Below are 23,487 nucleotides of genomic sequence, written 5' to 3'. Positions count from 1 at the left end.
AGTGGTGTTTGGGTGTGCACTTCCTGCAAATTTAATCAGAATGGACTAAAAAAACTTATTTCGTGCTGTTTTTGATGAAAAAATCTGAATTTTGTGAAATATTTAGCCGGAATTTGTCACCAAAAAACTCAATGAAAATAATCGACAAAATATTTTTTCTTTAAACGTAAAATCACCAACATATTCTTGAAAAATTTTATTAAATTTTATCAAAATTGGCGAAATTTTAGGCAAAAATTCCGAAAAAAGTTGAACGAAATCAACGGAATTCACTCTATTTTCTCAAAATTTAAACCTCTATATCTCCCTGTCAAAAACGAAAATCAAAAAATCTTTTTAGTTCCATATTCTACGCTGGACAAGCTTTCTAATGATACCAGTCTCAACTCTCTACGATGAATATATCGATCGGCCAAAATTGACTGAACAAAAAAAACCCATTTGAGTATATAGTTCCTCCCCCCTCAAGAGGGGTCGGAACAACTAGATTCTTATCCCGCGATATTCGTACAGTACTTAGTAGTTTGCTTTATAAAATTAGGACACAAAACTGTAATGCTTTTTCGCCGATATATTGTAACATCTAACAAGATAATTTACCGGTAACCCAAAATAGCCTCCTGAGTAACCCTACCATTCAGTGCGGTAGCGCGCGGTTATTACAATGTAACTATTATAAAAAATAAAAGTCTACAAAAAATCTAAGCGCCCAAAAGTTTAATTTTTAGGCAAGGTTGACTTCCATTAACACCGTGACATATTATGTGAGCAAACAACGTGACGCGACCTAGAGAAACCCTCAGTTTCGGATTCAAACAACCACGACGATAATTTTGTCGGCCAAAACGATTGTCCAATCCGGATTTTTCCACTTTTTTTGATACTCAAGTTATTTGTCAATCCTTCAAAACACAATAAGAGCTGTATCAACTCCTCTTCAAAGATATTTTTAAAAATCTATAGGAGTCAAGGAGAAGCATTTTTGCTTCATTTATACTCTGTAAAGGATTAGTTATATATAAAGATTCGCAAATAAATGCACTCAGATTGCTCTAAAGATTGGAAGAAATACAACGCATCTTTCAATTTTTTGAATTCCAACGGACTTTTACAATTGTCTCAATATATTTGTACACAGTACCAGTATTTTACCATGTACAGAGTACTATTTTCGCATTTTTGAATCATCACTCAAGATAATTATCTAGTACTCCAGAAAAAGTTATATAACCACTTAGTGCAGTTGAGTGCCAATGTTGCAGAATTATAATTCTATAAAAGTACAATATCAAAATACTATTAATACAAAACATATTTCCAAAAATTCTGAACGTCCGGCAATTATGATTGCAGCAATTCAAATTTCTACCCCAGTCGATTTCAATTGTTAATCTTGCAAGATCATACAAGTTTCGACGATAATCTTATCTTGCAAGTTTAGATTGAAAAGTGAAATTGTTGAGATACCAGAAAGTCAAATGATCATTTCTTTTTTTAAATAGTTTTACCATTACGTAAGCAACCAATTTGGAAATTAATCAGCAAAAAGTACTTTTGGAGTCAAACTCTCACTGTGGTGAATCTGGATTTTCTTTTTCTTTGATATACAAGTTTTTATTTGTAACTGTGCAAAGAGTCTGAATCAGAGAAAAATCAGAATCTGAATCAGACAAATTCAGGCTAATTGTGACCTGAATCAGATTCTGAATCAGTACTGAAAACGTTCTGAAATTCGTTCTGATTCAGTACTGAATTTGACTTAGCGTTAGGTACAGGCGCTATGAAATAATGAGAAGGAGCCAACTAACCATAGTCGCTTCAGATACCGGCCCAATTTGGTACACGTGAATTCCGAATCCAATAAGATCGGCCTCTGAAACATAAACCCAAATTAAGAGTCATTAACAAAACCCAATTTGGGCAAAGGCAACAACCTTAACGATATCTAACACCTAAACGGGAGCATTTGCAACATTTAGTCAGTTTTTAAGGACAAGGGTAAAATGTGATGTTAAACGAGTGTTATGGCTCTGCTTTCGTTAAAATCAAAAAGTTATGAGCATAATTTCATGGCTTCATTTTTCTAGTATTTGAATTTCTCAAGGGCTGAAACCATTAAGTCTTAATTACAACGAAGCCCTATTTGACCTCTATCGCAGCTTATATAAAAAAAACCAAAAACACTTATGTGGTGGGTCGGGGGGGGGGGGGGGAGGGGGGTGTTGGCGGAGTCCTTGTATCTTCATATAGTTTACGTTGAGCAGAAACTTTTTTCATAAAAACGTTCTGTCAGGTCTGTCATTTTTATTTTTTGTTCCAGTGTATTTTTTTGTCAATTTTGAAGCCTTAACCGGGAAAGAGTTATATTTTGAAAAATAATTTCAGGTCTCATCTTTGTAAGGTCAAAGTTTTGGCAAGCATTATACTATAGAAATTCCTTACTGGTATTTCATCGACAATTTTTGTTAGCTAAATGCTCCATTGAGAGCTATAAAAAGAAACAAACTTGACAACTTAATGCTTTAATTGCCGATCAAGTCCGGGTTTTCCTTGCAGTTTGCAACCATTTACATTAATTCTCCGAATTTTGCGCCCGGCGCTCGTCAACTACTTTTTGAAAAACTGATTTTGATTAAAACCCTGGAAATTGTTTTGTTCATGCATAACAATTTTCGGATCTATTCTGTTTGCCCCCCCCCCCCCCAGTGTTTTTTACGCCCCCAGTTACAAATTATATGTTGTTATATAGCATGTTACTATGTAAAAAATAGTACGTGCGCCTGGGGGTCATAAAAGATTTATGCTTACTAAGCTGGGGGGGGGGGGGGGGGGGGGGGACAGAATAGATCCCAATTTTCCAAGTCGACCCAATCTAAAAGTTTACATGTTTTAGTTGGATACTCCGACTGTTAAATTGTTGGGCTTTCAATAGAGATATATATGCGTCTTAAACTCAACTGACCCTTGTGTTATATAATTTTAAATCACTTATATGATCTGATAATGGCACTTTTAACGCGTTCACAGTTAAAGTCTGGTCTGTAAAAAGCGGCTCCGTGACAAATTATTCCCCAGGGTTAATAGTCTGGACAATTTTGTTTATAGTCAAAGTTTAGATCGTCTAAAGAGAGACTATATACGTCTCAAGAAATCTGTCACATAAATTTTATCACATAATAAGACTCGTAAACTTTTTATGCCTGTGGTTAACTGTTAAGAGTATATCGGCATGTCTGGACAAAACAAAGATCTTTTCCGTTTATGCCCCCCCCCCACACTACTTCCAGTATGGTGGGTTATGATGTTATTTGCAACACCCACCCCACCCCCCCCCCCCCTCATGCAGTGCACGGGCTATAAGACAGAAAATAGGTAATGTCACGCGTTTCATGACTGTGTGTGTGTGTGTGTGTCGGGGAGGGGGGGGGGGGTGGGGATGGCGCAATTATGGAAAAGTTCCCAATTAAACCGAACCTCTTATTTCTTACTTCTTACGAAAGATGGTGGTCATTTGCCGCACTTTGAATAGGTAACAAACAAACAATAGCATATTATGTTAAAGGATGAATGGAAAATGAAGACAGTTAAGGGTTGTTTGTTTAGTATAGTTTATGTGAGCAATTATTTGTTAGTGAGATAACTCTCTCAGTTACGAAACTCGTTACACATTTTTTTACACAAGGTGAACTCTTGTTTTTTTAACAAAACATGACAGTGCAACTTTTTCGACTTATTTTTTTTAAGATTCTTCTGATTTCTTTTCTCAAACCGTCGAATTCATGACGAGTTATTTCGAAATAAAATTAGAAAATGAACTCTGCCTCACCAGAAATGGAATAAACATTTTACAGAAAATTGCGATAAGATTTCGACTGCCTACAGGTACCGAATTAAATTTAAACTCACTTCAATATAAAGTGACCGCGACTTACAGACCACTAAAAAAGATTTCAAATTCAAAAATCAACTCAAAAGAGAGTTAATTTATTTAAAAATTTGGCAGCGTTTGACGCTTGTAATAAAAATGGTTCACTTTCGATTTCGCTGTAAGTTAATGAAATCTTAGTTCACAACGAATCATTGCTATTATTATCAGTTTAGTTCGAATCAACAATGAAATCACTCTCGCTACTTACTGAGAAACTCATTCGAGGTTTATCTCATCTCTTTGCTCCCAAAATTTTCCCACCAATTATTCGTAGCCCATACGATAAGACAAAAAACAGCATCGGTAATAATTCAATTTTGTTACATCATTATGCAAAATTAAAACAAACTGTAGTTGATTGGTACAGTTTGTAGGGATCTAGGACGCATGAAGCTCCGAATAACATCAACAAACACTGTCAATCTTCCAAAAAAAACTAACGAATAATGTTTTTTTACTTTTTTCAAAGTCGTTCAATTTAATATTTCACATTTTTAATCGAAAACTTCTCATTTGTAGCACTATTTTTGGTATCACAACTTTTCTTACAGCTTAAATTGGAATAAACAACAAGAGCTTAAACTTTGAACGATGTATTTTTCCAACTTTTAGCTAAATAAAATGATGATAAAAAGTGTGGTTTTAGGTCCACATGAGACGAGACAGCTATGATAGACACATCAAAAAATTTGAATTAGAAACTATTAAATTGTGCATCATTATATTGCTTGTACCATGAAGGAGCGATATGCAATCAGCTAGATTTTTAAGCAATTTGGAATCTACTTTGAGTTTAAGGAGAATAAAATGTGGGTTGATTGAAATCTCACTTGGCGCAGAGCTGATATCATGCTGTCTCGTAATTGTTAACTTACATAAATAACTGACCTTCAGTGTTCGAGAAAAAATCAAAGAGAAAAAGAAAAAAATTCGTCCAAAAAAGCCGTACATTTCGTTGCCGTCAAACACTTGAGCTCAAAGGTTAAAAATATTTAGCGTAAATTAAAACTGCAGTTTACTTTAACAGTAAAGTTCTGTCGAGCACTCCAAATAAGGAATTCATGGAATGGAAGTTAGAGCAAAATCTTTGAGCGCAAACTAATTCAGTTTTCAAGTTTCAATTTACTTTCAGTTGTGTATCAATAAATTTTTGAGTGTATCAATAACGACTGATATGAAATCCAAATTAACTGATAAAAAATTTTGGTTGATTAAACTCCTACAATATCTAGATACTTTTCAATGGAGCGGCGCAAATTTGTCAGACGTAGGAAACGTATGCTTATGCTGGGTTGTTTTTTTGTACATTTTCCCCTGTTTCTGTACACAAATTTTAGTACCACGGTCAAGCAAGGTTTTGAATCTGACAGTTGATTTGGATCATTTGCAACATTTGTTATACGGTAGAAATTTTCTATGCATTCTATTATACTAACCTAACGCCAAAAAAATATCACCAACTACCTTCACGTGCCTATTTGTACGAAACAACGTTAACACAGTGACTGTACAAATTTAGATACAGTGTACGCCACACGTCTTGAACTTATTGAAAATTTCGGCCGCTTATCGAGAACCACATAAAATTTTGAGATGATATGTCAGGATTTTGGAAGTGATTTTGAAGAGTCACGAGACTTTGCCTCAAATGCGCAACATGCACGAATGATTACGGAAGCCAAAAGTTCACGGAAGTCAACTATGCGTAGTTGTATATATATATATATATATATATATATATATATATATATATATATATATGTGTGTGTGTGTATGTATATATATATATATATATATATATATATATATATATCGGAATTTCCGGCAATTTACTTCTGGCACCAGAAACTTTTGGCTGTTTAAAAACATCTTGTGAGTGATTTTTATGTGTTCTGCTTTTTTTGAGGTTCAGAAATCAGGAGTTACCGAAATACTGCTTGTGACTGTGATTAAGGCCGCCTTCTCATTTTTCCGTCAAACTAGATAACTTTCAACAGTTTTAATTAGTTTTTTTTTAAAAATTGGTTGAAAATAGTTTCTCTGCTAGAGGGTTGATTTGTACCTGTTACTGTATTTTGACAACATATTTTTAAAAAAATTTCATTTCTCAATGCAAAGTTACTGTAATCTTCAACATAAATTTCATCTCAAATGAATATTTAAACCTTAAAACTTTACATATATGTTCGAATAAGACAGCAACTTTAATTGAAGCCAGCCAATTGCATATTTTTGAAATACACACACCATAAGGGCGGGGCATTAAGGACAAAGATGGCATTTTATTTTTTGCTGTTGTGATTTTTAGAGGATTAGGGTTTTAGCTAAAAAGGGTACACCACATTTAGTTACATCACACGGTTGTAAGTAAACAGTAAGTACGGCGGTACATAATACATATTACATATACTCACGGCGCGGTACTGAAAAAAATAATAAATAAACAACAAATATCATTAAGTCACCACCAATCAATCAAATCATTAACACATCATATTTTAGAAATCATTCTTGCGGAAATTGAATCTCGGCGAACCCAATCTAGCCGCTTTTCCTCTTCGCCTCCACGGGAAAAATATTTACCCCTGAAGAAAAATGGTTAGTTGTTAAATAAATTTGATAGTTCCACCGATTGTCAATTGTTTAAGGAACCGAGGCTTTACCATTATAGCCCCCTCCACATAGGCTCTAACTGTAAATATACCATAATGAGGGATGTAATCTTGTGGGAGGGGGAGAGGGGGGGGGGTGGCAAATTTCTGCTGAGGCTAATTCGCTAATTCGCCAATTTTTTGATCGCAGTCAAATAGGGGGCAGGGGAACTAAAACAAGCAAAATTTTTTATTAGCAATTTTCATTTTGGTTCCAATTTCGGTCTAAAGTTTGATTCCAAAATTTTTTTTCAAACATATTAAAAGTCTATTCAAAATTGATGGATGTTATTAGAACTCACTAACTTGCTCCGAATTGAGGTCTCAGATCCTTGTCATAACAAGTTGAATTCGGCATTTTGTCCACCAGTTTCGAACACGAAGAACCCCCACTTGACGCTGTAGCAGAACTGCTCATTAGCAGAACAACAACCAGCCATTTGAAAGCTACGAATTCTGCCAAGCTCTTATTCGACATAAAGGATGTTGCTGTAATTTTTGGAACGAATTCGAATTCTGAGAATAGAAGCAGCCGTGCAAGCCGGCCCATTGTGCTAAAACAGGCGACGGTTTCTAAAAAATCAGTTCATCAACCAGCCACTCTAAGAAAAAAAATCAATAGTGTAACCATTACTATTCTGTTTATCACTTACTTGGCTAGTTATAATAGTTATAACTCAAACTGATGGTTATATTATAGCTACAATGGCTAGCTGCATACGAAAAGGTCGCGTGTAAAATGGGAGTTTGTTTAAGAGTGAAGCCATTAACCAAAAAGAGAGAAAAGAGTGAAATGACAGTGGAAAAATAAGTGGAATAATAATGGTAATAGAAGAACCAATGAATAACTGCCAGTCAATTCTATATTTTATTTTTTTTTACTTTTTCCCAACAAAAATTATTGACGAATCAAAATTCCAGTAATAATTTATACTCTGTGCGAAAGCAATGTTGGTTTACAAACTTTGGTTGAATAAAATTCTTTTTGATATAAATTTTGAGCAAAAGTAACAATTTAAAATTCGTAGAATAATCAATCACAAAGTATTAATTTGAGGCTATAAGTCAGAGCGGACTGTCTTGTCCCGTTAGAAATCCGATTGTCTTGAAATGATCTCGAACCATGATTGACATTTCATTCTATTTAAAACTTCACAATCATTAACGTGCAATCACCCAATAAACCCGAAGATTAGCCCAAATTTGCCCAAAGTTTTGATAGCCCATAAGCCACCTGCGCAGCGATCTAGCAAAAATGACCAAAATTGTGGGCACAAAATTACAACTGTGCAATTTTATGTAATAATGGAGTCCCGCTGTCTTGTAAAGACAGCAAAGCGACTATTTAAAGAAAATAAATCTCAAAACCCATTGAGATTTGAAACTGGGCAACAGAAAATCTGGAACCCATATGACTAGGTTTTATAGACCAGGGGGAGTTAATGGGTGCAAGAAATTTTACGGCTTTGTCGCAAAATAAATTATAAATCAAGCGTCTGTTTTGTTCACAATTTTTGTGAAATTTTGAAGCCCAGTTGACCAAGCATTGAAAGAACCCAAATACTAGCTGAACAAAGTCTAAATCCTACCCTTTTTACATGTTTGAGGTTGTGCTTTTATTTTGAAAGAAAGTCGTAAAGTGCCTGAGAGGCCGGGAAAGACGTCTGCGCAATAATATAGGAACAAATATTGTACTTTTGAAGATAAAACGTCTAAAAGAATACTACAAAATATAAATGGATATATCGTTGCTCAATCTCATTTTAACATGTACTTTGACCACTGAAAAATCAGATAAAAGGTATCAGATAAAAATAATATAACTATTTTCTCATGTTTTCCGAGAAAATTCCGCTCAAAAAACATAAATGGAAGTCACTCATAATTCCAATCGAATTTAACTCATTTCTTATAGCCTTTTAGTTTTGCAAAAGGGAAAACAAATAGGCAAAACAGTCAAATTTCAAGCGCATATTCAAGCGATACAAATTTTTGAACCACAAAAGTTACAAACTTTTATGGTTCTCTATTTTTTTAGAGATTAATTACGTGAATAATCTAATTAGTCGTTGCTATTCTGAACAAAATTTTGAAAAAATATAAATGATTGATAGAGTTTGAGAGTGGCAGAAATTCTAAACAGAACTCGCTTTAAGAACAAACAGCGATTCAATGCTTGATTCTAGGAAGCGTGATTCTGAATACTGCGTGGAGTTCAAAAATTTCCTTATCAAAGATAGACAGAATTTTTTTGACCAAAACTGCAGCAAATAACTTTTATTATCTCAAATAAGAAAAAAAAGGATAGAAGACGCAAAAGGTCAAAATTGATCAACCATTATTATGAAGTACCACAAAGCTCTAATTATACATGTTTTTGGACGAATTTGACTTCAATAATTATACAAAGTTTCAAAAAAATAGAATAATCATATATTTGTGTGTGGGGGGAGGGGAGTTTGTTATTATGATGTGTTCAGCAACTCATAGTTTAGAGAGTTCAAAAAAGCAAAAAAATCACCAAAAGTTCATCACACCAATTTTGGTAATATTATGAATGATTGAGGCAAATATAAGTGAATTTTTTCACTAATTAAGCGGCAAAGTTTTCAAAAAATGCTTCTAACATTCTAAGACAGAGTATCTGGTTCGGTTAATCCGGTGAAATTAATTAACTTCTACAGAAATAACTCCTGCAGAAACTAGCCGCTAATTTCTCTGAACTCATCGCCAAAGATTGAAGATTTTTGTTGTGACAATTGCCAACCAGCGACTCACTTATTTCCTTTCATTTCTTTCGTCAAACCTTCGACCCGAGTGTGAACAATTAACTGTTCACCGCATTTATCTCAACCTCTATCAATTTAGCGAACCCATTTCGATATTGAGAGTGGTATGAGTGATTTTGTTCAAAGTCGAAAGAACTTTCAAGGTCTCAAAAAAAGTGTAACCAAGAGTTATCACGTGCCCAAACAAAGTCACAAGAATTGTAACTTTCACAACGACAAGTTTGCTTCCGTTTGGATTCAAAGATATACATAAGCAAAACAAGAGTTGAAGCAGAACTTCATTAGTAATCAGACATATTGAAATGAACTTGTAATCATTTCTAGTAAGCCCAAAGAAAATCATAGGATATAAATTAGAATTAGAGTCAGCAAACGCACGCGGATTAGGAACAGCTCACATCAGACATTAGATTCTCTTTCAAGAGAGATACATAAGAATAAGATAGGCTAAGTTGTTGTATCCAAATAAACTAATCATGAAAAAAAAGCGGACAACCATTAGATAACCATCCTCCCTCAGTTTCTTTAAGTTGATTTAATAAAATTACTGACAGTTTGTTTAACCTGGGTCCCGGAACAAGAGTTATCTAGTGGGGGACCAAATATATGCCAGCTCCTTTTTGAGTCAAAGTTTTGAAAAACAAGGAGGGTGAAACCGTCAAACTAGGCAGCATTAATCGTCCCCTTTGTGATTCTAGGACTAAATGTAACGTTGTTTTTGGGTTTTTCCTTCTGTCTTATTGGTCGGCGGGGACGAAAAGTGGGAGTTTTTTGGGTTTTTCTATCCTCACATCTAGCATCAATCATCCGATTCGAAGACACCCAAACCAAGAACCAACGCTGCAAAGACAAAGACACAGCAAAGACCAAGTCACTTATTAATTTAACAAAGCCATGGACAAACGACAAGGCACCAAATATAAGTCTTCAACAATGACAGAAAACCTCGACAGAGTTTGAAAATTTCTAAAACAGTCAACCGCATTATTGCAACCAAGTAAAACAACGAAACTAACACATTTACAGAGAGACTTGGAAGAAAATTCCGCGAGGAGGAGCTCACAGGACTGGAACAAATAGCTCATACGACATTGTTGACCAAAAGCAGTTGTACCTGTCATACATGAATCAGAGAATTCAAAACCTGACAGATGACACCGTCAGACTTGACGAAGAAATCGAAAAATCTGAAGAATACGACGACAAGATAGGACAATGTGTTGACCTAATCAAACGATTTGTAATGTACAAAAGAGCCACAGCCAGAAGTTCAACACCAAGATTAGTAACTGGAGCGGTCATTACCAATTTGAAAACAAACAAAGCTGGAATCGCCAACATTTTATAGAAACCATACGGATTGGACGTCCTTCGTCGACCAATTCAATGGAGAAGTGACAAGCAGCAGCCAGTGACAAGCAACAAACAGACCGTCAAAAAATGCAGTATCTAAGAACATCAGCGAAAAATTTAACTTATCTGCAAATTACAGGCGCAAACTTCAGTACAGCATGCAACATCCTGAGGGACAGATGTGACAACAAACGTCTAATTTTACGTGCCAATGTTCATTTCACAGAAGTCGGTGGCAAATGCAAAGCCAAAGGCACTTGAAAGTCTCATGGAGACAGTGGAAGAACACATATTACCGCTTGGTAACTTTGGATAGCCTGTGGACAATCAGCACATCTCTTTCGTGTACCTCATTGCCGAGAAATTGCAAGCCGAAACAAGAAAATGTTGGGAACTTTCATCGACAAGAGAAAACACCAACGTCATTTTGATATGAAAAACTTCATGGAAGAAAGAAAACGCTCCTTTGAAGCAGCATTACATCAGTCAGTATCAACGATTTGACAAAAAGCCTACAAGCAGCCCACAACTTCGAAACTTTCATTCACATCATAGCCACATCATTGACTGCAACGTTTGAATGTTGCGACGAAAACTACAAAAAATATCAACGCCAAAGTTTCAAAGCACTTTCAGTACAGTTTTGAGCTCAGTTTATCAAGACAAAGGGACTCGGTTTCAACTGTCTACGCCCGGACATCGAAGTGAACAATGCAACGGTTCAACTTGCAAGAAGTGCACACGAAAGCAAAACAATCTTTTGCACTTGGAGGCCAATAACAACTCAAGCACAGCTTCAACTGCAACAGTTACAACTAGCAGCACGTCACCACAAGAAGCAAACAGTCAAGCGTCTAAAACAATTAGCAAAGGCAAAGAAAAAATTACAGCCGAAGAAAAATTGTTGAAAGAAGAAAAAGAAGTATTTCTTCCCAACGCAATTGTACCGTTGGACAACAATGGAAAAACAACTGAACTGAGAGCCATTCTAGACTCGGGATCCCAAAGCAACCTCATCACGCAAGATTCTCTACATTGCCTTGGATTGAAAAAAAAGCCGACGGCCGAGTTTTTTTTGACTCGGACTTCAAGAAGTCAGCAACAGCAAAAATCAGTAAAAGTGGTTCTGAAATCGGAGGATGAAGACTTTATCAGAATCAGAGCAACTGTCTTAACAAAATTGACCAGCAATCTGCCCTCGCATTATTTGAAAGTCAGTAGTTGGACAAATCTTTAATATCTCATTCTTGTGAACCCAAACCTCAATCAGCCATCCACCATAGATTTGATAATTGGAACAGGACACTATGAAGAGTTATTGATTGGAGACAACAGAATCAAGGAGCCTCAACAAAAAATTACCTACAGCCTATCTTGTTTAGTTTGGCTTGTGATCGGACGTGAGAGCCAACTTGAGAAAAAGAATACTGAACTTCAGTCTTTCTCTGAACCAGACAATTTACTGCATCTTTGGGAAATTGACAAACTTCCGAAAATAACACAGTGGATTTCAGAAGAACCGAAATGCGAAGATCACTTCAAAAACACCACCCGACGAAACTCAGAGGGAAAATTTGTTGTGAAATTCCATTTCATAGAAAAACCCCTGGGTGACTCGCACCAGCAAGCGAAAAGAATACTACGGATCCTCATATCCCGACTGGAGAAAAAAAAACCAGTTATAGACAATAGATAAACTCAGTTCATTCACGAATTCTTTCAACCTGGAGTCATGGAAAAAATTCCCAGAAATAAATTTCATATGACTGCCAAAAATTGTTTCTACTTGCCACATCATCGTGTCATCAAAGACGCCAAAAGCTAAACTAAACGAAAAGTGGCCTTCGGCGCCTCTACAAAGCCACCCATTGGAGTATCTTTAAGAGATCGTCTGATGGTAGGACCTCATTTTCAAAAAGATCTGTTTTTAGTTCTGATTCGTTTTTGGTTTCATCAAAAATACCTATCTGCTGACATTGCCAAGATGTACCGACAAGTTCAAAATGAAGAGAAACACGAGGATTTTCCCAGGGTTTTGTGGAAAAATCCAAATTACAAAAAGGTCAAAATTTATTGAGGTCAAAATAAAAATGACAACAGTGATCTATGGAATAGCATCATCTTCGTAACATTAAATTAGACCCCTCAAAGCCTTAGCTGACAGTTGCACCAACAGCAACCTCCGCCTTACAGTCAATAACAACATGCTTGTGGATGACTTGCTACCAAGAGCCTCAGATATAGAGCACGCAATTCAATTGCAGGACGAAATCATCGCAACACTGAAAACAAATTGTTTCGATATACGATAACTGACATCAAGCGTTTCATTACTTGTTGAATGATTGCCGTTCAGTTTTTCGAAACTTCAGACGAAACAAGAATCAACAGCAACGACTATACAGTCACAATCCATGGAAGAAAATGGTTCCCTGTTCCAGATCATTTCATTTTCACAGTTTGCATGGACAAAGATTTTACCAAAAAAATTGGAAAAAATTATTGGATGTCAAAGTTGTTTAACCCACTCTGATGGTCGTCACCATCAACACTTCAGTTGAAATCCTTCTTGCAATTTCTTTGGATGAACAATTTGACCTGGGACAAAACCCTATTGTAAAACATTCTAGAACACTACGGAAGATTTCGACATCAATTCAAAAAATTGGAAAAAGATCAAACTTGAATGAGAACTTTGCAGCAATTTTTGTCATCGTTGGAGCTCTATGTGTTTGTTAGCACCTCAACCACAATATATACCTTAGTTGTCTATGTGCCAAAGCAAATGGACGTCCGAGTGCACACACAAGTGCTAACAGCTATAACACGCTTTGCCCCAATCAAAACTTTACATGTTCCGTTTAAAGAACTCTGTGTAGCCTTTCTTGGAGCACAATTGTCTCAAGCAGTGAAAAAACCATCAATGACAGCCGTTTTCCCAATCCCAAAGTCTTTGCTTGGACGGGTTTACAGTTAACTTCGCCTGGATTAAAAATTTCCTTGGAAAATGGAAAAAATTTCGTTGATAACCGAGTTGCCAAAATTCAGAGCATCATTCCGTCAGAAAATTGGAAATTTTTTTACCAGCAGAAGAAAATCCAGCTGATTGCTCATCACGAAAAAATTCCTAGGAATATTTCCAAAATCATCAATTTTGGCGGAAAGGACCAAATTGGTTGCGTCAAGAGGAGCAGTTTTGGCCTTCATTGGGTATTACACCTCTTTTAAAAGCCTCAACAGACGCTTTAGTTGAAGTAAACTCATCTCCCCAACTATCCCTATTAATGAAACATCATCATCAGGACAACACGATATTAGATCTTATCAGCAGAGAGTCATCAATGCGTCAACTTGTAAGAGTCTTTGCTTAAGTCACACTATTCACTCAACAACTACAAGTACGATTAAAAAGAATGCCAAGCAGCAATGACAGTCAGTCGCAACCGGCCTTTGATGATTCAAATATTTAAAAAAAATCAAAACCGGAAGCCGTTTACAACAAGGAGCAGCACGGAATTGATCATCTAAATTCCTCTGACAAGGTCCAAGATCATCTACTACACATGATTATACCCCTAGGCCAACTTTTAAACAATTTGACAGGAAAAATAATCGTAACTAACTAACAGGACAACCCATGCGAAGATTCGGGTTTCTCCTTAAATATCCAGGACCCACCTCATCTGCAAAATATCAGCTGTCGCAACTCACCTAATCAATTTGATGAGGACGATTCCCAACAACAGCAGTCCCTTCTTCAGAGAAGTCATAAAGACCAATTCGTTCAGCCAAACTTTCATTGACGCAGTCCAGAAGCAGAAAATTTGCATCCGCAGCCTTCTTTCCCTGTCGAGCATGCAGATTCATAGAAATGGAGAACTGCACAACGTTTGAAACAATTTCATTCATTAACCACTGAAATCCAGTCAACACCGACAGAACTGGTTCCACCATCCCGCAATTTTCTTTCAATACCAAACAATCATCTTAAACTGTAAGGCTATTATAACCCAAATAAACAGCATAAACTAATCAAGGAGCACCATCTAAACGAAAGGCAACAAAAACTATCCTAATAAACGGAATACATATCACAGAAAGAATCTGTTTATGAACTACAGACGGATTTGTCAGCAAATCTTTCATCGCCGCCAACAAGCCTTCTATCAACAGTCAAGAAGAAGAAACAGGAAGAAACAGCTCGTTACAACATAAAGACAACATGTCATCAACTCTCCCCATTCAAACTCCGCTAAGCGAGAGTAGCCCGTTACAGCGTCATGCAACAACTTTTTCTGCCGGAATTCAGATATATCAAAGGATCAACAATACTGCAAGAATCAACCTCAAACCTACCAGTTGAAGTATCTAGCTAGCGCATCAAAAACAACTGTCGTATTCTCCGCCTCTCCCAATTCTTTGACGAAGACAAAAATGTCGTCTGCCTTGGTGGTCGTCATGCATATTACCCATATAGCATGGACAAAAAATTTCCCCATATTAATTCCGAAAACGTCTCTGCTAGTCGAGTTAATCATCTGAGGAAGTTACTTGAGAAAACTTCACAGTGGACCCAGGATGAGCATTTTTGCCCTACGACAAACCGTTTCGATTCTTAGAGGAATTGTCAGTATTAAGAAAGTTATCTGCAACTGCTCGTCCTGCATACAATATAACGCCCTCATACGCCAGCCATTAATGGGAGATCAGCAGTAGAAGGCATAGTCGAATCTTTTGCCTTCCAGTTCATTTGGATGGATATTCGTGGACCATTTCATTCCAAAAAAGCTTCACCGAGACTATATTCATTCTTTTCACCACAAAGACAATACACTTAGAGCCAGTGAAAATCTAACTAAAGAAGATTGCCTCGATACCCTCAAGATATGCACAATAAGACGCGGTACTCCCCAAGCCATTTATTGTGGCAATTCAACATTTTTCTCTGGAGCCCGAAGGGAATTCGGATTCAGACGACTTCTTCGAGATGAAGAGTTTAAGCATCGCATTATGCAAGCCAAAAACATTTTGATTGGTTGAAAATACCATCCAGAACGCCACTTTTTGGAAAACTATGGGGGCAGCTGTTAATTCAATGAAGCGCCATCTTTACAGATTAGTTGGAACAACTAAGTTATCATGCACCGCTTTCACAATTTCTGACAATTTCGTTGTCACAACATTGGAGAAACATTGACAAAATGATTCGTCAGTTCTGGAATAAATGAAGTGAGGAAAATATATCCTCTTTGCAGCAGCGGAACAAATGGAGAACAGACAACGTACAACCAGCAATGGACGATATTACGTTATTTTGATCATCAAAGAGGATAACCCTCCCCTAATGTTTTGGCCGCTTGCCCGTATAGCAGACATTTTGCGGTAATGACAACACTGTTCGTGTTGTTCAAGTGATAACAAAAACTCGAGTTTACATCGGACCTGTCACTCGCCTAATACTCCTTCATCGAGAAGCAGAAGCTTGTGGAGCAGGTTAGTAGATTTAGCATTGAGAAAAACCAACGATTCTCAATTAGTTCGATCACACATTCGACAATATGCACCGAATCAGTTTTCTATGATATTGGTATCCTTTCTGACATTTTTTACAGCAAAAATTGGCGTCAATTGGGTTCTTTTTCCTGTTTTTTTTCCTCGGACAAATCTTGAGGATGCACGTTCAAAATTTAAAGAAAAACGTTCACTTTTGTTACTTTACTCAACCATTTACTGAATTCTTTAAATCGAGTTTTTTTGGTTAAATATAGTGTACTTGAAACATTGAAATTAAATGTAGACTTTGGTATCGGATCTCAGTTTTTTAATATCTCAAAACTAAGCCATTTTGCTTCAGCCCTAATTCTTACAAATAGAAAGCTTTCGGAAACTCTTTGGCCTTGAAACAATTCTTGATTTCGCTCATTGCATTTCATAGATCACGCTAATAGCTCTTTTTTATCAATTAAAAATGAACACTCTTTACTCCTGCTCGTCACTTAACATGGTGCCAGAAATGAATAAAGTCTGTTTGATAATAATTGCACAAAAAACAACTGGATTATCATGCGACTTTTTAAGAAAGTCTTGTTTTTTATGGAATTTAGAGTCTAAATTAGAACTTAAGTAATTGGTTGTAAAATTTCGAAATAAATTTATAAGCTCGTTAAAACCGTTCTTGCGAAAAACAGTGGCGGTTTTAAAAAGAGGATGTTTCCCACTTTCCGACGTCAGACATCAGTGTAAGATAATGATTACCGTGGCGTGAAATCAGAGAAGTGACGTTTTGTGATTTACACGCCAATAATTGAGAGTTTAAACTTCGGCCTCCTTGAAACGGTCTGTTTGAGGATGAGTACTCAATCAACCATTGATTCCGATTGACCTTAGAATGACCAAAATTGGCTGCCTTGATCGTATCAAATAATGTTTTAATTTTCAGGCGCAAAAAAAATTTTGTTTGCAAAGGTGGGAAATAGCCTTTTTCAAAAGTCGCTCAAATCAAATAAAAAACAAGAAATTATTATTAGTCAGAATTTTTTTAAACAATTTGTTTTCACTAGGTCTCAATTGTCAATTTTATCAATATTACGTATTTATTATCCGTCTTAGTGCCTATTCTGCACAAAATTGGAGTATTGAATTAAACCCAGGGCCAGCTCAAAATAAAAAATTGAAAACAAAAGATCAGCATTAAAGAAAAAAGAACAGAACGGAAGATGGTCTCAAGTTCTGGTACCTGAATTGTAGAAACCTGAATAATAAAAACAAAAGAATTTCAAGTTTTTTGACAGTTCTTGACCAGTTGTCTCTCCTAAATGTTCCCGAAACATGGATAGAAAATAAGAATACTATTTCAGTTTTTTTTATGCAGTAGTCATTTTTTTATTCATCAGGTGAGATCATTAGTAACTAAATTGGAAAGAGGGGGAGGTGTAGACATATGGATACCCGAGCAGTTTTTCTTAAAAATAAGAAACAACTTGAACACTATCAACTGGACCTTTTTCGAATTCTTATGGATAGAAGTAACTGAGACTCAGAAAGAAAACTGCTCATAATCGTGGCGTTTTGTTCCAATCTAAATATTTCAAAAATTTTCCATGATGAAATGACATTAGAAATTTCAAATGTTCATTCTAGCACTGGCAATCTAATTTTGTTTGGAGATTAAAACATAAATATACCGAAAGAAACAGTGAAACAAATACTAAACAACTTCATTGCAGAGAAAAGGCTTCATTACCTGAACGCCAAAAAAGCAACACGGACTAATGAAGGAAAATTTTCTTTAATCGACCACTGCTTTATTACTATGAATTTTTGAAACAGATATAATGAAGTTCAAACTTGAAAATGATCATTTCATTATTGTATATCAATCATCATTGAATTAAGAATTTAAACAGCGAAAGAAGGAATATTTATTGCGAGATCAAAGAAGATACACAAAATGTAAGTTTAATCGTGATATTGCTTTACAAGATTGACCACTAGTGTACAAAAAAATTGCAGCAAATGTAGTTGTTCATAAAATCATTGAAATTTTCCGAAAATGTATTAAATAGGCGCGCACTTTTGAAAACTAAAGAAATGAAAAATGGATGTCAAAAGAATTACGTGGTCTCATTAATGAAAAGCATTGTGTGTTCAATAAATTGAAAAAATATCCGAATCAATTGCTCTTTAACAGTTTTGAAGTACTGAACGACAATGTAAATAGAAATTTAGTAAAACATCAGAAGATAATGCAAAACAGTTTTTGAGAATCTCCCAACTTCAAAAAAACATTGGAAGTTAATCAAACAAACAGACAAAAAAAATGCGAAGCTGAAAGAGGACCATAACGTAATATCAGATTAAAAACAGCACTGCAAACTGTTTGAAAAAATATTTGCTCGTTTGGACTTTACAACGGCAAAATAATTGCCCATAAGGTGCTTTTTTTTAATTTTAAAGGAAAAGAATTCAATTTTAGGGCGGTCACCTGCAGAGAACTATACAAAGTTATTGACCAATTACCAACACAAAATTCAGCTGGACCAGGGTATATACCATTCTGGGCATTGAAAGATTGTAAGGTGTCCCTTGGAACCCATTTACAGTTTGATACCAACGAGTGCATAAACGCAAACACATTCCTTCATATTTTGAAAGAAGCCTATGTCACTCCTGTCTATAAGAAAGGCAACAGACATAACCCTGAAAAACTATCGATCATTTCAGGTTACTGCAACTTGAAATAGTTCTCCTGGATCAAATGTTGGAACATTTAGATATGAATAAATAAATAAACACAAGTCAATTTGGTTTCCAAAAACAGAAGTAACTCAATGTCTACTGACATTTTCATTCAAAAATTTGAAAAATATGGTTTTGGAGAAAATGCAAGATCCTTAATGAATTGGTTTCTAATCGATAGGAAACAGTGTGTTGGAAACGGAATAGCTATATCCGACTGGACAATTATAAATCGCGGTGTTCCACAAGGTACTGCACTATAACCAATAGTATTCATACTTTTTGAAATTGACTTAGGTGAGAAAATAGGGAAAATCTCAAAAATCATAGCATTTTTATGTCATAAAAAACAAACAGTGTTCAGAAGAAAATCAAAGAATATTAATGGAAACTGAACAACATATGAAACAAAACAAGTTAATTTTAAATGAAAGGAAAACAGGAAAAATAAATTCAAAAAACAAAAATCACTAACTGTCAACTGCGTTGGATATAAAAACCATTCACTGAAACGAACAGAAGAATGCAGATATTTAGGGTGATGTTCTTGACAAAGAGCATACCAAAAACAACTTAATAATGTGATTATCAAAACGAATTTAGCTATCGGATCAATTTATTTGGTACGCAATCAAATACATTTAAAAGCTCAAATTAGGCTCTTTAGATAATTTGTTTTGTCCCATTTAAAAATTGATGCGATAATTTTTCAAAGTTTGCCATCCTACTCAATTGACTGAATAAACAAAATAATTAAATGAGGCATAAAGTATTGCTTTTTTCAAACCAAGTTTGACACTGCTCATGAACTACTTCTTGAATATAAAAAACTTCCGACAGAATTCAAATAACCAAAAATTTCATTAAATAGACTTTTCTTTATTGTCCAACAAACAAAGATACAAGATCCTAATAATTTCAGAATAATCGGAGATGTTGAAATTAAAGTAAATAATCGTATATATGATTTTTCTCTCACGACAAAATAGAAATAAAATTGGAGTCAAAATTCATTTATAAGAAACTTTGGTCGTAATTGGAATAAACTTCCAAGAGTTCTAAGAAAGGAAAACTCAAAGACAAAATTTTTTAAAAAATTAAAAGAAGGATGCAAATTAAAAGACTCAAACGAGTTTCAATGGCAAAAGAAATTGAAGGCTTTAAAGTTTCTTTGCATAAAATAATTCACAAAAACTAGCAACTGAACTTTATTTTATTGAATAAAATTTTGAACAAATTTTTCTAATCTAATATTGAACAACCTTTGTTTATATTTTATATTTATAAAAAATAAACAAAGGAAAGATGTAGTTTGTTTGATTTATAATATTACAACATGTAAATTTAACCTTTTGGTTGTTTGAATTTTTTGTTTGAAATTTGAAATAAAGTGGTCATGGTCACCAGAAATGAGCGAAAATGCTCATAAAATAACGTTAATGAAAATTGGGGAATATTAAGAAAAACAACAGCTGAGAACAAGCCGCTGTAGCCTGATGCTGTTTCTCGGCCTTCACACAGAAACCTCATTAATAGTATTTTGCAACCATTTCTTCCATAATATCTTCGGCAAAAACAGCTAAAAATTTTAATTATCTCCTGGCCACCTATATCGTAAAACGTATAAAATAATTGTTTGCTTACTGGATAATTATTGTTAAAGAGTAATTATAATATTTCCTTGACATCAAAAATTTCAAATCGAAACTCAAAAAAATATTGGTCATGTACTCCTAGCGATTTTCGGCAATGAAGCAAACGCGTAAATTCGAATGAAAGTAAACACATCACAAAAATAAACCGTCACAATAAAATATGAAATGTCACAAAGGTGTGTAGTTGGATAGAAATAAACTTATATATCGTCATAAGTATATTTTTAAAACATAGGTTCGAGTGGAAACGCTTTATGATGCTTGTAAATTGATGTTTACTACAACTGTTTAACCTTTAGGTTAGTTTACATGCTTTTCAATAACTTTGTTGTATAACTTTTTCACTGTTCTCTAATCATTGGAGTTGTTTTATCTCTCGCGACAAAAATATGGTAGTTCATAGACATGTTATACAAAAATGAGGCTATTTGTTTTCAAAACTTATTTTCTACTTCACTTTTTTTGAAATTCTCCTGTTTCGCTCTCTCAGTTTCTCCTGGGATTGGTTGTCGGCAGCACTACCGGTTAGTACACAGCATTGATTATTGGTTGAAAAACAATATGATTATGAGTAGGTAACTTCTATAAATTGATCTTACCTTGTTTATATAGAAATTTTCTCTTTTCACAAAATCTTCTCTAACTAGAATCAGAATTTCTAACTTATATAGTTAAATAACTATAAACTATATCAAACTTGCTTATATACCCTAGTCGATACCGGATGGATATCTTGCAAGATCTTGCAAGATGAATGGTTATCTTGCAAGATTCTTGCAAGACGATGGCTATCTTGCAAGATCTTGCAAGAATCTTGCAAGATAACCATTCGATTCCGACTGGGGTAGTCGTTGTTGTCAGTTGATTGTCCAGTAACCTAGCGTAACAGAGTCACACACACACACAACACACACAAACACAAGCACAAAAACACACACACGAACACATACACACATATATACAAACATAAACACAGGCAAACATATATATATATATATATATATATATATATATATATATATATATATATATATATATATATAGAAAGTTCAATTTTCAGGAGGGAAAATAAATGTAAGCATTCAATTAACGTCTACCTAGTTTAGGACGCCTTAGCAAATTCGTTTGAAAATTTTTTCCTATAATTCTTTCTCAACAGATTGATTTTTTATTACCTATGCTAATTGTACTGTGAGCAAACGAAATGGCAGTTCAGTACTTTAACCTGCTTCAGGGCCCCAATGAAAGATTTTTCTGAAAATCCGCATGAAATGATCGAAGTTTAATTGAAACTCTTTTTACAGGCAAAACAAGAAAGTCGTTCACATCTGAAGTTTCGCGCCTAAAATTTGATCAATTAATATTGTCTTAGTAGCAATTGCATGGAGTCCATAAAATAAGTATCTGCAAATTTGTTTAAAAGTGTCATATATTTCCTGTTTAATGAGGAACTTTTTTTCAGGCAATTTGAATCTCCCATCAGACGAAGAAATTTGCGGTTCGCTTTGGCTTATAATACTAATTAGTGCAACTGAATCTTATTTTTTTTTCTCATTTTCTTGAGGAAAATTCAGAACTCGTAGTTTGTAGGTTCTTGGAACGAAAAAATATGATTTCATTGCGAAGTATTTACTTCTTTGTGGTTGGCGAAAAAGCAATTTTATTGTAACAGTTTTGCCGATTGTTTTTTGCAATTTATTACGTAATTATTTTTTCCCACTCATCGATATGGTATGATGTTTTAGGTTGGTATGTTTGACTTTTGAACCTCACGCACTCCTGGGAAAACCTTTCTTTTGCTTGGCTTTTTTATGATCCTATCGTAACTCTGTGACTATAAGTTAGTGAACTGAAAACTTATCAATGTTCCATATATAAGTTGCAGTTTTAAATTTTAACACAAACAAAAATATCACATTTGTTTAACTATATTTGTCAATGAATATCAATAAAATTGCACGTTTAAATGAAAACTTCTCCGGTAAGTGCATTTGAAGTTTCTACAAAAAGACCGCGATAATAATTTTTTGCCACAATATTATTGGAACAACTTTTATGGAAGAAAATTAGCATAAGGAAAATTTACGGGTTCTAAATTGAACAAACCGAAAGGTTTTAACGTTATAAAACCAAACATGCCGAACACTCCCTACGTATAAACCTAATGATATGGACGAAACCGACAATTCCGAAGCCTTCTTACGTTTGAAACCGAACGTACTGAAATATGGCAACAATTTTTTTTTGTCGTTTTTCGGCCTTCTGAACAGGGGGGGGGGGGGGTATAAATTTCATGTCTAGCAAGAAGATCCTATGATCGGTCTCCAGTATGTCCTGAATTCAGTCTGATCATTGCAATTTCTGATTTTGCAAGATATTTACATTAAATTCATCATAACATTTTGTTATAGAGATTAACTGAAGATTAAGTGTAACTTCTTACCAGGAGGTCAAAACAGCAGCTTCTTGATGCTATTACAAATTTGAACGAACAAATTTTTGAATTTGGTTGAATTTATTAAATCTAGAAGGAGGAGCTAACTTGTTATAACTTAAGTAAAGGGTGTTTGATAAAAAAAAGCATTCTTCGTTCACTTAATAAATGCAAAGGTACACTTATAACAAAATAAGTTAATATGTTAAAAATCAGCACAGAGTTGTTCTAACTTTATGGTTTATAGTCAAACAGGCCAATTGAACAAAAGCTGTGTACGCTAGCGCATAGCGTACAGCCAAAAGGCTTACGTTTTTTTGACAGGACCATGATTAGTCATAAAGTCACAGAAATTGTATAAACTAAGAGCTGTTGTTTAAAAATCTTGACAGATCGCATCATTACGACCCAGCGCCTCTACTATTAGATTTGGGTTACG

At 34.9% G+C, this 23,487-nt stretch overlaps 1 protein-coding gene across 4 annotated transcripts; it reads right to left on the bottom strand.

The window, feature by feature from the left end:
- Positions 1–1,777: 1,777 nt before the first annotated feature.
- LOC142337300 (uncharacterized) lies at positions 1,778–23,259 on the bottom strand. Of its 4 annotated transcripts, none has more exons than XM_075386489.1 (3): positions 23,058–23,259; positions 6,886–7,133; positions 1,778–1,873 (listed from the first exon to the last, which is right to left on the bottom strand). In XM_075386489.1, the coding sequence occupies exons 2-3, from the start codon at positions 7,127–7,129 to the stop codon at positions 1,779–1,781; spliced, it is 339 nt and encodes a 112-aa protein (XP_075242604.1). In that variant the 5' UTR covers positions 7,130–7,133; positions 23,058–23,259; the 3' UTR covers position 1,778. The 4 variants fall into 4 exon arrangements, with proteins under 4 accessions (XP_075242604.1, XP_075242605.1, XP_075242606.1 ...); XM_075386490.1 differs by lacking the exon at positions 23,058–23,259 and adding an exon at positions 7,233–8,391 and having other exon boundaries at positions 6,886–7,152; XM_075386491.1 differs by lacking the exon at positions 23,058–23,259 and adding an exon at positions 7,233–8,389.
- Between the last annotated feature and the right edge of the window lie 228 nt (positions 23,260–23,487).

The sequence above is a fragment of the Convolutriloba macropyga genome, chromosome 3 (assembly GCF_964194025.1).
Source record: "Convolutriloba macropyga chromosome 3, txConMacr16.3, whole genome shotgun sequence".
Classification (NCBI taxonomy): Eukaryota; Metazoa; Xenacoelomorpha; order Acoela; family Convolutidae; genus Convolutriloba; species Convolutriloba macropyga.
The sequence above is the reverse complement of the archived record's forward strand: the minus strand, read 5'-3'. Positions and strand labels throughout refer to the sequence as shown.

Bases quoted from the DNA above. Each gene is read 5' to 3' on its own strand.
- LOC142337300 (XM_075386489.1), bottom strand. From the start codon at position 7,129: ATGGGCCGGCTTGCACGGCTGCTTCTATTCTCAGAATTCGAATTCGTT. The intron at 1,874-6,885 runs GTTAGTGAGTTC...TTTATGTTTCAG, and splicing joins GAGACCTCAATTCGGAGCAA to AGGCCGATCTTATTGGATTC.